General features: G+C 44.3%; 1 protein-coding gene across 1 annotated transcript in view; it reads right to left on the reverse strand.

Moving 5' to 3' along the window:
* The window catches only part of cc2d1a (coiled-coil and C2 domain containing 1A), a 107,351-nt gene that overhangs the window by 6,559 nt on the left and 87,016 nt on the right, over positions 1-13,776 (reverse strand). The window contains exons 25-26 of the mRNA XM_039770482.1: positions 9,098-9,164; positions 3,188-3,314 (exon numbers count right to left, since the gene is read on the reverse strand). Of these exons, the coding sequence (XP_039626416.1) occupies positions 3,188-3,314; positions 9,098-9,164 (194 nt within the window). The remainder of the gene's footprint in view (positions 1-3,187; positions 3,315-9,097; positions 9,165-13,776) is intronic.

The following is a 13,776-nucleotide window of genomic DNA, read 5'->3' on the forward strand; positions in this document are numbered from 1 at the left end:
TACGCGTAGAATTTCGATATAAAACCTGCCCAACTTTTGTAAGGAAGCTGTAAGGAATCAACCTGCCAAATTTCAGCCTTCCACCCACACGGGAAGTTGGAGAATTAGTGATGAGTCAGTGAGTGAGTGAGTGAGTGAGTGAGTGAGTGAGTGAGTGAGTGAGTGCTTTGCCTTTTATTAGTATAGATATATATATATATATATATATAAATATATATATATATATATATAAATATATATATATATATATATATATATATATATATATATATATATATAGTGCATCCAGAAAGTATTCACAGCACATCACTTTTTCCACATTTTGTTGTGTTACAGCCTTATTCCAAAATGGATTCAATTCATTTTTTTCCTCAGAATTCTACACACAACACCCCATAATGACAACATGAAAAAAGTTTACTTGAGATTTTTGCAAATTTACTAAAAATAAAAAAAACTGAGAAATCCCATGTCCATAAGTATTCCCAGCCTTTGCTCAATGCTTTGTCGATACACCTTTGGCAGCCTCAAGTCTTTTTGAATATGATGCCACAAGCTTGGCACACCTATCCTTGGCCAGTTTCGCCCATTCCTCTTTGCAGCACCTCTCAAGCTCCATCAGGTTGGATGGGAAGTGTCGGTGCACAGCCATTTTAAGATCTCTCCAGAGATGTTCAATCGGATTCAAGTCTGGCTCTGCTCTGGCTGGGCCACTCAAGGACATTCACAGAGTTGTCCTGAAGCCACTCCTTTGAGGGATGAAAGATGAACCGTCACACCAGTCTGAGGTCAAGAGCACTCTGGAGCAGGTTTTCATCCAGGATGTCTCTGTACATTGCTGCAGTCATCGTTCCCTTTATCCTGACTAGTCTCCCAGTTCCTGCCCCCCACAGCATGATGCTGCCACCACCATGCTTCACTGTAGGGATGGCATTGGCCTGGTGATGAGTGGTGCCTGGTTTCCTCCAAGCGTGACGCCTGGCATTCACACCAAAGAGTTCAATCTTTGTCTCATCAGACCAGAGAATTTTGTTTCTCATGGTCTGAGAGTCCTTCAGGTGCCTTTTGGCATACAGGCCTGATTGGTGGATTGCTGCAGAGATGGTTGTCCTTCTGGAAGGTTCTCCTCTCTCCACAGAGGACCTCTGACAGAGTGCCCATCGGGTTCTTGGTCACCTCCCTGACTAAGGCCCTTCTCCCCCGATCGCTCAGTTTAGATGGCCGGCCAGCTCTAGGAAGAGTCCTGGTGGTTCGGAACTTCTTCCACTTACGGATGATGGAGGCCACTGTGCTCATTGGGACCTTCAAAGCAGCAGACATTTTTCTGTAGCCTTCCCCAGATTTGTGCCTCGAGACAATCCTGTCTCGGAGGTCTACAGACAATTCCTTTGACTTCATGCTTGGTTTGTGCTCTGACATGAACTGTCAACTGTGGGACCTTCTACAGACAGGTGTGTGCCTTTCCAAATCAGGTCACATCAACTGAATTTACCACACGTGGACTCCAATTAAACATCTCAAGGATGATGAGGGGAAACAGGATGGACCTGAACTCAGTTTGGAGCTTCATGGCAAAGGCCGTGAATACTTATGTACATGTGCTTTCTCAATTTTTTTATTTTTAATAAATTTGCAAAAACCTCAAGTAAACGTTTTTCACGCTTGTCATTATGGGGTGTGTGTGTAGAATTCTGAGGAAAAAAATGAATTTAATCCATTTTGGAATAAGGCTGTAACATAACAAAATGTGGAAAAAGTGATGCGCTGGGAATACTTTCTGGATGCACTGTATGAGTGCTGCCAGCATTGCTGCAGAGGTTGAAGGGGTGGGGGGGGTCAGCCTGGTAGTGCTCAGACCATATGCCCGCCGTACATGGCATCAAATTGGTCTGAGTGGCTGTCGTCCCAGAAGGAAGCCTCTCCTAAAGATGATGCACACGAAAGCCCGCAAACAGTTTGCTGAAGACAAGCAGACTAAGGGCATGGATTACTGGAACTGATGAGACCAAGATAAACTTATTAGGTTCAGATGGTGTCAAGCGTGTGTGGCGGCAACCAGGTGAGGAGTACAAAGACAAGTGTGTCTCACCTACAGTCAAGCGTGGTGGTGGAAGTGTCATGGTTTGGGACTGCATGAGTGCTGCTGGCACTGGGGAGCTACAGTTCATTGAGGGAACCATGAATGCCAACATGTACTGTGGCATACTGAAGCAGAGCCTTCGGAAACTGGGCCGCAGGGCAGTATGCCAACATGATAACGGAATGTGAGGGGTGTACTCACTTTTGTAGGATACTGTATATACTCACGTATAAGTGGGGTCTTGAAACCCGAAAAATCGATCACAAAATCAGACCCCGACTTATACGCCTGTTCAAAAATACGACACTTAATTTTCTTGCCTCCTCCAGTCTCATATCAGTTTCTCAGAGACATTGAATTTTGTTGCAGCAGCGCAGTTACCAATTTCTTTTGCCACTTCAACGATGTTTAATTTAAAACCAGCTTCATATGCTCTTCTGATCAAACGCACCATCATAGATAAGGGATGCTCTTACGATAAAGGGTGTGAGATACAAAAAACACAAAACAGTGCAAACGTCGCTTCGGAATAGTTCAGGTATTACTGTGTGGTCACGTAGGCACAATACATAGAAAAGAAAAGGCCATGTGCTCGGTGGTTAGTCTCTCAGGTACAGAAGCGTATTAGGGCCAAGGAGAAGAGAAGTCGAGGAGAGGAAGTCAGTTCAAGAAGCACATACCAAGTAACATGGGTCAAGGCACACTATACACAAAGCATTAAATTTAATTACTTATGACGGTGCTTGAGAAAATCTAGTAAATTAAACAATGATTTTAAAATGGCGTTTACGATATTCTACTTCAATGACAACATAAACTAAAAGAATAAAGTCAACATGTCTACTTTAATCTCAACATACACTTTTTTTCTTCTTCACTGTGTCTGTATTTACTTTTTTTCTTCTCCGTGGCCCTAATACGCTTCTGTACTCAAGTGGGCGACATCATATCATACATAATCTCTTGGACCAATAGCGTGAGTCTTCCGCATTCGACTTATACAACCGACATTATAAAATACCACAAATTATACGGTAAAATCAAATCTGTGGGAGAACTTAAACGCAAGTATATACTGTACGGTATATAAAACGGAAGGTACTGTACCTTTGCAGACGTCCGGACTGGGCTTTTCAAGGAGATTCATTTGCCACTGGATATGCTGACAGAGGTCCCTGTGCTTCATAAGGAGGTCCCGAGGAGGTTCTCGGTGTTCACACTTGTATTCTAAAATCTTAATGGACAATTTGTTAATTCATACATGTTCAAAAGTATAGAATTCATATTCCTCTTCTCTTGTTATACTTGTGAACACATCTCACTCTCCCTTGACATTCATTCATCATATACAATATGCTCCTCTAAAGCTCAACTAGATGCTACTATGCAAGACACCTTCAAGTCAGTGGTCAGTCAGACCTGGACAGAATCAAGATCTAGGCAGACGTTTACTTCTTTTTTTTTTCTATCATGGCCCTACAGTCCATACTAACCCCTACTTTCTCTGTTGTTCTTTTTCCGGTTTTCTGTGGTGGCGATCTGCGCCATCACCACCTGATCAGGGCACCATGCAGTCCCTACATTACAGAATTGAAGGCCAGAGGTCCACATGACCATCGTTGTCTAATTCCTCCATGTAAAGCCTGAAAACCATGAGCCCTGACTTGGATCATCCATGTTAGGTAGAATGCCTGGTGGGGGACGGGTGGTCTTGTGGCCTCGGAACCCCTGCAGATTTTTTTTTTTTTTCTCCAGCTGTCTAGAGTTTCTTCTGTCCCCCAGGCCATCCAACCTTACTTTACTGTTTGTTAATTAGTATTCCCTAATGTTATTCTTATATTATTTATTTTTTCTTTCTTCATCTTGTAAAGCATTTTCAGCTCCATCATTTGTATGAAAACGTACTCTAGAAATAAATGTTGTTGTTACTGTAAATAAACAACACATAAGGAATTTAACAAGCGTGGGGAGAGTGTCTGAAACTTGGAAGTCCAACTTTGGAGTCGCAGGAACTCTTCAGAATGAGTGTATAAAAACAATCAAGAAGGACGACAGGATTTACGTTTCATCACGCTCTGAGCTGGGTATGAGCCACAGGAGGAAGCACTTTCGTCAGGTCTCATCTAGAATACCGTGTGGCTTCTTTATCAGTAAATTATAAAAAAGACGATCAACAGAACTAGATTAAAATCTAGAGACGAGTGGCAAGACTAACAATTTGGATTAGAACAGGCCACTCAGCGCAACAGAGCTCACCAGTCCTGTCCACTTAATTCTTCTACAATAACATCAAGTCAAGTTTTGAAAGTCCCTAAAGTCTTACTGTCTACCACGCTACTTGGTCACTCATTCCATTATTTACATGTTCTATAACTCTGTGGCGTGTTGTACCGGTAACATCACTTCAAGTGAATCAACAAGCTGATTATGAAAGCAGGCTCAGTTAAGGGAAGCCCACTGGACCCGCTGGAGGTTGTAGTGGAGGAGAGAATGAAGACACTCAAGCATTGAGGACACTGAGCCAGTAAATTAATTAGCAGAAGTATGTAAACAAGTGCTGGGGGCTCCTTAATACCTACAGCAATATGTCTTTATAGCGCCTCACTGTGGCTACTCGCTTATCTTTATCTAATTCAGAACATTTTCTTTTTTGTAATTCCAGTGTCTGCTCAAAGGGGTTGTTTTTTGTTTTTATTAAAACTAGCGGGCTTTCCCCCCTCTGCTCGCTTCACTTGCCAACCCCTGGGCCTGTGCTACGCACTAGCCTCTTTGCGGTTCTGTCACTCGCGTATGGGGATGCGGATGTGCAATTTAAACAGATTGTTATTTTCACAGGAATTGTTACATATGCATAATAGAACTATTTTACATACAGCGAGTAATTAACCACAGTAAAAAACAGTAAAACGTAATAATTTGAAAGTAAATTATATTTCATGTTGCGTTAGATGTATTCGTTGCGTTATACAATCTTGTTCTGTTTGGCTTTAAAATTCACACGCAAATACTTTTTAAACTTACACTTTTACTGTAAAACTTCAGTAAAAACAATTTTTGAATTAAATTTTCGTCAATATCGCATTGAATTTTGATTCCGTGTTTGGGCTTTCATCGTGACAACGAAACGTATAACTGCCCGTGATTGAATTTAGTTTCTTTCTCTTTCTTAAATAAAACGACTTTTTTGAATGTTTGGCTCTGAGATTTGTAAATTGTCTTTGTAAAAGCTATTTTGTATGGAAACTGTTAATGTTTTAATGCGAATGGCATATCAAGATCTCCTTCGGTGTCTAATGTTAGCCTCTGAAGATGTACTACATTACCTTATTTGGATACATCCTTTTTTCTACAGTAATTCAGCCTGTGGAAGACTGGACGGTGTTAATGGTTGTAGATATTCTTGTGATGTTGGAAGTTGATGTTTTCATCTTCCACACCATCACCACCAACTGTGTTAGCATAGTCTTTTGATACGCATTTAACCAATTTGCCTTTTAACCGATTTTCACGTAAATTCGTTTGACTTCGTTTCTCGGTGCTAGTATTGCCCGTGTACTCAATTCCTCAGTTGATAACCCTTTGTGATGAAATTCTTCAATAAGATTTGGACATAATAAGTCTTCTTTAATTGGGAACTTAAAGTGAGGAAAACGTTAACATTCATAAGAGCTGAGAGCGCAGGAACTGTGTCTGACAAAAGCATTCACACCAATGAGAGGTGTGAGGACCATGGTCTTGTTTGAAAATGGTTGAGAGGAGGGCGGGACTAGAGAAAAATCTCTTATCAAAAGTCTTGTCTCGCGGCACTTGAAATAATCTCTTCAAAAAAGTCTTGTCTTGGCGCAGGATTTGTTTTTTAATATAATAGAGAGACACTTCTATATCTAGCTTCTTAAAAAGCTAAATTTTCCCTTGGGACAAATTAATTACCTATGTATGTGAATGTACATACTTACTAACTATCTGATAATCTGTGTATTGTCAGACAGAGAGAGTAACTACAATAAGGGCAACACCTCCTCAGAGGGTGAGAGGGCACTGTCAGTAAAAACCTTCTCCTTTTTTGCTTCTACGATCAATACAATTTGTTAATTTCTGGGGGAAAATTTTGTTTCTGCATGACCTTTGAGGGTCACAGTGCAGGGTCAGCCATTGCACAGCAGCCCTGGAGCAATTTTCAGATCAAGGGCTTTGCTAAGGGGCCCAACAGAGTAGAATCCCTTCTGACACTAAGATGGTTAACGCCTCAAACTTGATGTTCCGCCTCTTCTGCCTTGGATAGGATATCCAGAATATTGGTGCCAGAATGTTCTTTTGAAAAAAAAAGTGTAACTGAAGTATTTTTCCATCTATATCTTACTTTTGTAAGTTGATCAGAGTGTATATGAACATTCAACAAGTAAGCCATGACTTGCTGTTCCAACTGGCTATAAATATGAGGTGGCCCGTAGGCCAAAATTCCCTTACTCATTCATCAACTCTTCCAGACTTTGACTCTCTGGGTCAAGTGGAGGGCTATCTTTTAACTCCATACTGAGGAGGAGCACTCACTACCTGTGGGAATCTATACCTCTGGGAAGCACTTCCAGGTCAGGCAGGACCCCAAAGGTCCTTGTGCAGTCAGTATCCAACAACTCCCCCTAGCGGTCCACACAGATCCTAGCATGGCAGACCACAGGGGCCACATCTGCCATGCTGCCCTGTAGGGCTCACTAGATGGGGAGCTATACAACAGACTAGCAAAATACGCGAAGTACTGCATTAAAATTTTTATTAAGAAGAAAATTAAACTTTTTTAAACTGAGGGAAAATAATGACAATAATTATTTGTTAAGGATCTCTTTGTATACCATGTTGTCAGTTCGGCCCTCCGGTTGTAATATGACCAAGCTGTGCGCTGAGCTTACTCTTTAATCGGTTTGAGTTTCATGGTTTGTTTCAATGACGACAGTATTTGTAGGACTTGTGTTGAAGTGACATTCAGCATCTGTCAAGCATTGTAAGCACACAACCAGTTTCATCGATAAAATCACATCCAGCTTTTGAGAGTTTAAACATTCATAAACATCAAAGTGTCCACTACTCAAATCGTCACCTGTGAGTCTAAGATGTTTAAGAGGCATTGGCGGTTGTCCAAAGGTGTAAAATATTTGGCCATTTCGGTACACTTGAAAGCGACAACCGAACAATTCAGCGGCAGCCATCAACTCACATGCAGAACCATCGGTGAAGGGCTTAAGCATTTCACTCTTCTAGTGCTCCTGTGTAGTCTAATTATCTCCTGTACCGTCATCAGTCCACACCTTGAACCTGTCCAGTCATTCAATACATAAGACACAATGGATATCAAGAGTGAGCCTGATATGGCCGTGCAATATGAAACACAGAGAATGGAAAAGGCAGGTGCCATCTCCGGGCATGGAAACCACTCGGTAAGTGACAGTTCTTTGATCGATGGTGATCACCTCGATAGACATGTTAATGGGGGTACAGTTGGAATGATAAAGGAAATGTGTACCTGAACAATGTAAAGTAAGTCTAAAATACCTACACAATAACTATAATCATAATAAACGAACAATAAAACAGCGGAGAAGCTGTGCATTAAACAAAAAGGCTGTAGTTATCAGCAGGGAGACGTGAATCCCGTGGCGAAGCAAGGAAGGGAATGTAGAGACCGGAGCGACGGACAGCCTTATATAGGCAGGTAGCCAACAACGTGGGAGGTGTTGGGATGGGGGACCCAACGCCGCCTCACACGGTGACCGAGCTGCAGGCTATGGACGTATATATGTACGTAAGTAGGATTCAGTTAGCGTTGGGAACCCGTGTACCAAATTTCTTGAAGATGGGCCCATAGGTAACAAAGACCGTTGGAAAGTTCAATATGGCGGCCGACAGTGGCGTCATACCACCTAAATAAGTATGTACATCGGTTTCGGTTAGTGCAGGGAAGCCGCCTACCAAATTTCGAGAAGATGGGGCCATAAACAAGAAAGTTCAACATGGCGGACGTTGTTGACCATTTGTCGACCGTTACGTGTAGAATTTCGAAATGAAACCTGCTTAACCTTTGTAAGTAAGCTGTAAGGAATGAGCCTGACAAATTTCAGCCTTCTACCTACACGGGAAGTTGGAGAATTAGTGACGTTGGAAAGTTCAATATGGCGGCTGACAGTGGCGTCATACCACAGAAATAAGTATGTACATTGGTTTCGGTTAGCGCAGGGAAGCCGCCTACCAAATTTCATGAAGATGGGGCCATGAATAATAAAGTTCAATATGGCGGACGTTGTTGACCGTTATGCGTAGAATTTCGAAATGAAACCTGCTTAACTTTTGTCAGTAAGCTGTAAGGAATGAGCCTGACAAATTTCAGCCTTTTACCTACACGGGAAGTTGGAAAATTAGTGACGAGTGAGTGAGTGAGTGAGTCGGGGCTTTGCCTTTTATTAGTATAGATTGCTAGATAGACAGATATGAAAGGCACTATATAACAGATAGATAGGAAAGGCACTATATAACAGATAGATGGATAGATAGATAGATAGATAGATACGAAAGGCACTATATAACAGATAGATAAGAAAGGCACTATATAACAGATAGATAGACACTTGTGTATATCCATCTCCTATAATCCTTAACTTATAAATAAATTGTATTATTTGGTTTATTGCAGCAAGTATGTTTGAGTTATTTGCTGAAAATAGTCTGTCACCAAGTCTGAATCACTATACTGAATAATGAAAGTTATTAAATGTATATTTATTTTTGCTGATTTATGAACCTTCTACATAAATTGTTGATTTTTTCCTGATTCTGATACCCTGAATAGAAAGTGACACACACACACACGCACACTCTACAGCATTAAAACCAACAATAAAACAAATTATAACGTATATTATTTTTGACATATTCCCTTAGCATGCAGCAGTGCATTCTGGTACAACCCCAATGCCAAGTGTGCAGTGAAGCAGTGTGAATGGCGCCAGCGTGTGAGGTATGCCTCACCTTTCTTTCAGTTCTTTCCTTGTCAAAGCTAAGGAGACTCAGGCTGTGAAGTTTGAAAGAAGGGGGGCTGCAACAAAAAACATATATCTGCAGGTTAGTTCCACTTAAAAATTGATAATGTCACCTTAAAATATTTTTTACAATAAGTCTGTCTAAGGATTTTTACTGTAACCTAACAATGCAGATGCACTTACAAGGTTGAACTCTGCGTCCCTGGATTTGGCCTACTTCCTGCTAGGCTGAAAGAACTTGGGACATTTTCTTTTACTTCCCTTTAATGAACCAACCACAGAGATCGACATTTCACAGGAATGTATAGTTTGTAACTCTCAGGAAGGAAAGGTCTATTCAAAATGAAGTGCACGTTTTTGAACTATAACATTCTCAAACTCACTTAATCCAGTTTAAGGTTGAGGAGGTCCAGAGTCTATCCCTACAGCATGAGGTGCAAGACAGGAAGTGACCCTGAACAAGGTACCACTCCACTTCTGGGTCCGCTTATGGGGTAAGTGTAGAGTTGCCTCTTTTTCTACCACAGTTAGACATTTTACGCTAAATCTCTCAAACTACTGCTCCACATTTCTGCTATAAGGCCACTGGAGATTAACCAGATTAGTAAAAGTGTTAAAGAAGGGCGTTTGATTGCTGCATGCCAGCTAACACAAAATGACATTCTCAAACCAGATTTATCCATTTTAGGGTTGTGAGAGATCAGTCTATCCTGGCAGCAGCCGATATTAGTAATGTACCCACAATGCAAAGCAGGACCCACGCATGGACACAGATACAGTAAATTCACAGAGGGCAAACAGCCATCTCCAATTAACATACCCTGAATGTCTTTGGAGATATGGAATAAAAAATTGAGCATTAAAAGGAAAAAATAACGCAGACACAGTGGAGAACATGGAAACTCCACACTGACAGTGGCCAGACATGAGATTTAAACCCAAGACACTGTGGTAACAAAACAATACAATTTAGCTGTTGGATGTGCAAACACAAATAAGGAGAAGTATTTTTCCAGGAACAACCTGTGTAACCAGTAATCAGCCTTTAGCCACGTTTCCTGTAAGACAGTAGTCAAGTCACGTCAAGTCAAGTCAAGTAGAGCTTTATTGTCATCCTAACAATATACTTACAGTACACAGTAGGACGAAATATCGTCCTCCAGAGTCGCTGCAGAGTCGTCTTCCAGATGGAAGAGGAGTAAACAGTTGGGGGAAGGGGTGGTGGGGATCAGCCATGTTGCTAGTGGCTTTATGAAGGCAGCGTGAGGTGTAGATCTCCTGCAGACTGGGTAGTGAACTGCCAATAATGCGCTCAGCGGTCCGCACCATCCTCTGAAGGGCTTTGCGGTCGGAGGCATGGCAGTTTCCATACCAGACTGTGATGCAGCTTGTCAGGACGCTCTCTATGGTGCCTCTGTAGAAGGTGGGAAGTATGGGTTTGGGGAGGTGCACCTTCTTCAGTCGTCGCAGGAAGTAGAGACGCTGCTGGGCTCTTTTTATATAATTTTTTATAAGTAATATAATTTGATGTGTCAAAGTTTATTCAAAGAGACTCTCTCAATACTTCACGAATCTGGCAGCAATATAATTCTGTCTAATGTACACATGTAGATAACAGCTTGTCTATCTACTCAAACTGCCCCTCTATAACGTTTTTTTTGGGATAGGGACTTTGAGTCAGGCAGGGCTCCCAGAATATTCTGATTGAAATATAAACTTGGTCCAAGTGGGCGTTATAACCTTTTTAAAGAGTTTGAATGATCCCTAATTTACTGGGGATTGTGCAGTTGGCGTAGTCGGCAGGATCCACAACACTCTGTTGATGGACAGTGGCTGAACTGAATAAAATACAGAAGTGGAACCTCTTTTGAATATTTCCTTTTTGTTCAACCCTCAACAGAGTATTGTAAACGAGGTCCAACAGATAAGCCGTGTCAGGATTGGAAGAGATGGACCCCATTTAATGAGGATTCTATAACAAGGCAGCACTAGCCATCGGACCACTGTGTTGCTGAGTTCCTAGAAAAGAAGAAATTCTTGACACAGAGAACTGTTTAAATATGGAAAAAAATTACAATGTAGTTTGTAAATCTTCCGTTCTTTGGGATATTTTGCAAAGGTTTTATAAATACAGAATAACAAACAGTAGCAGCTGTCACGCACGCGCGAGTCGGAGACCGCGGAAGGATCTTAACACACCTGGGAAAACATTCGCCGGTAGGGAATGGCGGGGTACTAACTTTCTTCCTGTGCTTCCTTTCAGAAAAAAAGACGCTCCGCCACCATAAGACTGAGTTTTGCCCGCACTAGGTCTACTTCCGCCCTTCCTCCGCCATCTTTCCTGACATCATCGATCCCATCATCCCTCACGGCTCCTTCCCAGCATGCCTCCACTTCCGGCTCCTCCTCTTTAAAATGGCGCGACGCCATTCCCAGGCGTCGCGTATATGAACTGTATTGTTTATATTTTTGTTGACCGTTTATTTTGAGTATATTGTGGAGTGCCGACAATATACGGGGCCGGAAAACCCCAAACCTTATTGCTGTCTCCTCCTATCTCTTTTACATTGGCGTAGTCGGCAGGATATAGGATCCCCAGAGATGACCGAGGGACAGGACCTGAACACAGTGCTGCAAAATATAAACGCCCAACTACAGGCCCTGCAGCAAGCGCAAGCCGCTACTACCCGAGTGTTGGAGGCCACGAAGACCAGGCTGGGAGAGGCCCAAAGAGCAAGGCCGGACCCGCCCGAACCGACGCCTCAGCACCTCAGTACCTGACAGAGGCAGATGATATAGAATCATACCTCGGGATATTCGAACGGACGGCCACCCGGAACGAGTGGCAGCGGTCCGAGTGGGCGTCCATCCTGGCGCCTTACCTGAAGGGACCCGCATAGCGGGCCTATTATGACCTCCCTGAGGAGGAGGCCGTGAACTACGACCTCCTCAAACCAGAGATCCTGGCCCGCTACGGCATTACGCCAGGCCAGCAGGCGGCAGAATGGAGGAACTGGCAATTTAATCCAGAGAAACCTGCCCGTGCCCAGGCGTTCGAGTTCTGGGGCAAAATGGGACGCTGGCTACGGCCAGAGGGGCCTCAGGCCCAAAAGGTCGTGAAGCAGGTAGCCTGTGAAGGCCTCGTCAATGCCATGCCCAGTTCCCTCGCCCAGCAGGTCCGGCGGCATCCTTATAAGGATATGCCGGGTATCCTGGAAGTTCTGGAGCGACAGCTCGCGGTCCTCCGAGTCAGGGAGGCAGAAAAGTCTGCTCATGGGAACCGACAGGGGCGGGTGGCCAACCCCGAGCCCCCTCGACGCGCTGCGGAAGCCCCGGTAAGGCCTAAAGAAAAGCCGGCCTCTCCGCGCTGTTACAAGTGCGGCGAGGTCGGTCATCTGCTGCCAGCCTGTCCCCTGAACAACACGGCGGCGCCGATGGACTGCACCTGGGACTCATCGGAAAGGTACTGTACCCCGTCGCATCCCTTGGCGATTCCGAACATGGGAGTGGTTTTGTTGAATGGGCACACGGTGCTGGCTCTGTTCGATTCCGGCAGCAACATAACCATTGTCGCTCGCCGTTTTGTGTTACCGCGACAGTGGCTAAAACAACACTTGCTAGTCACTTGTGTACATGGAGGGACCAAGTCGTACCGTTCTGCACAATGTTACATCACCTGGAAGGGGGAGTTAACCAAACTGATGGTCGCTGTGTTGCCCGAACCCCCCTATCCAGTGATATTGGGACATGACTGGTCGGAGAAAAACTGTGGTAAGACACTCACCACTCCTGGGGCCTCGTTGGATCTGGTAATGAGGGGGCAAGGCGCCCCTCCCGCGGTCTCCACGCCGTGCTCTGGGGCAGGCCCTAGTGGCGCTGGCTCCTCGGGGGACGCTTCCTCAGCGATGTTCCCTGACCCGGAAGACTCCGCCGGGGAAGGGACAAGCCAGGGGACTCTTCTGAGGGCCAGTCCACAAGACCCTCTGGGCAGCCTGGATCACCAGTTTTGGTCCACGCCTGCTTCATTTAAGAGGGAACAGTGGAACGATGATTCCCTGCGCTTCGCCCGGAATGCCGAGGTTCTGCCAAATAGCTTGCAAGCCGACGGTTCCACACCTCGCGAGCCCTTCTTTGTTCTCGAAAATGATCTGTTGTATCGGGTGGCAACCCACGAGGGCGAGGTGCGGAAGCTGTTGCTAGTGCCGCATACCTTCCGGCGGGAGATATGTGAGCTAGCTCACGCCCACCTCCTAGGCACCCACCTCGGCACCGAAAAGACCCTGGAAAGAATTAAGCTCCGATTTTACTGGCCTGGGATTAATGAGGAGGTCCGGCGGTTCTGCCAGACCTGTCCGGAATGTCAAATCCGCCAGATTCCCAGAAGAGACCGTGCTCCTCTCGTTCCTATTCCCCTTATCGATGTGCCCTTTGAAAGAATAGGGGTCGACTTAGTAGGACCCCTCGAGCCCTCGAACCGCGGCCACAAATACATCTTGGTTATGGTGGATTATGTCACCCGATACCCAGAGGCGGTTCCCTTGCGCTCCGCTAACACAAAGAACATCACACGGGAATTAGTCAGTTTATTTTCCAGAGTCGGCACACCCAAAGAAGTCCTCACGGACCAGGGTACGCCCTTTACTTCGGATACATTCAGGGAAGTGGCCA

This window comes from Polypterus senegalus, chromosome 12 (assembly GCF_016835505.1).
Source record: "Polypterus senegalus isolate Bchr_013 chromosome 12, ASM1683550v1, whole genome shotgun sequence".
NCBI classification, from domain to species: domain Eukaryota; kingdom Metazoa; phylum Chordata; class Cladistia; order Polypteriformes; family Polypteridae; genus Polypterus; species Polypterus senegalus.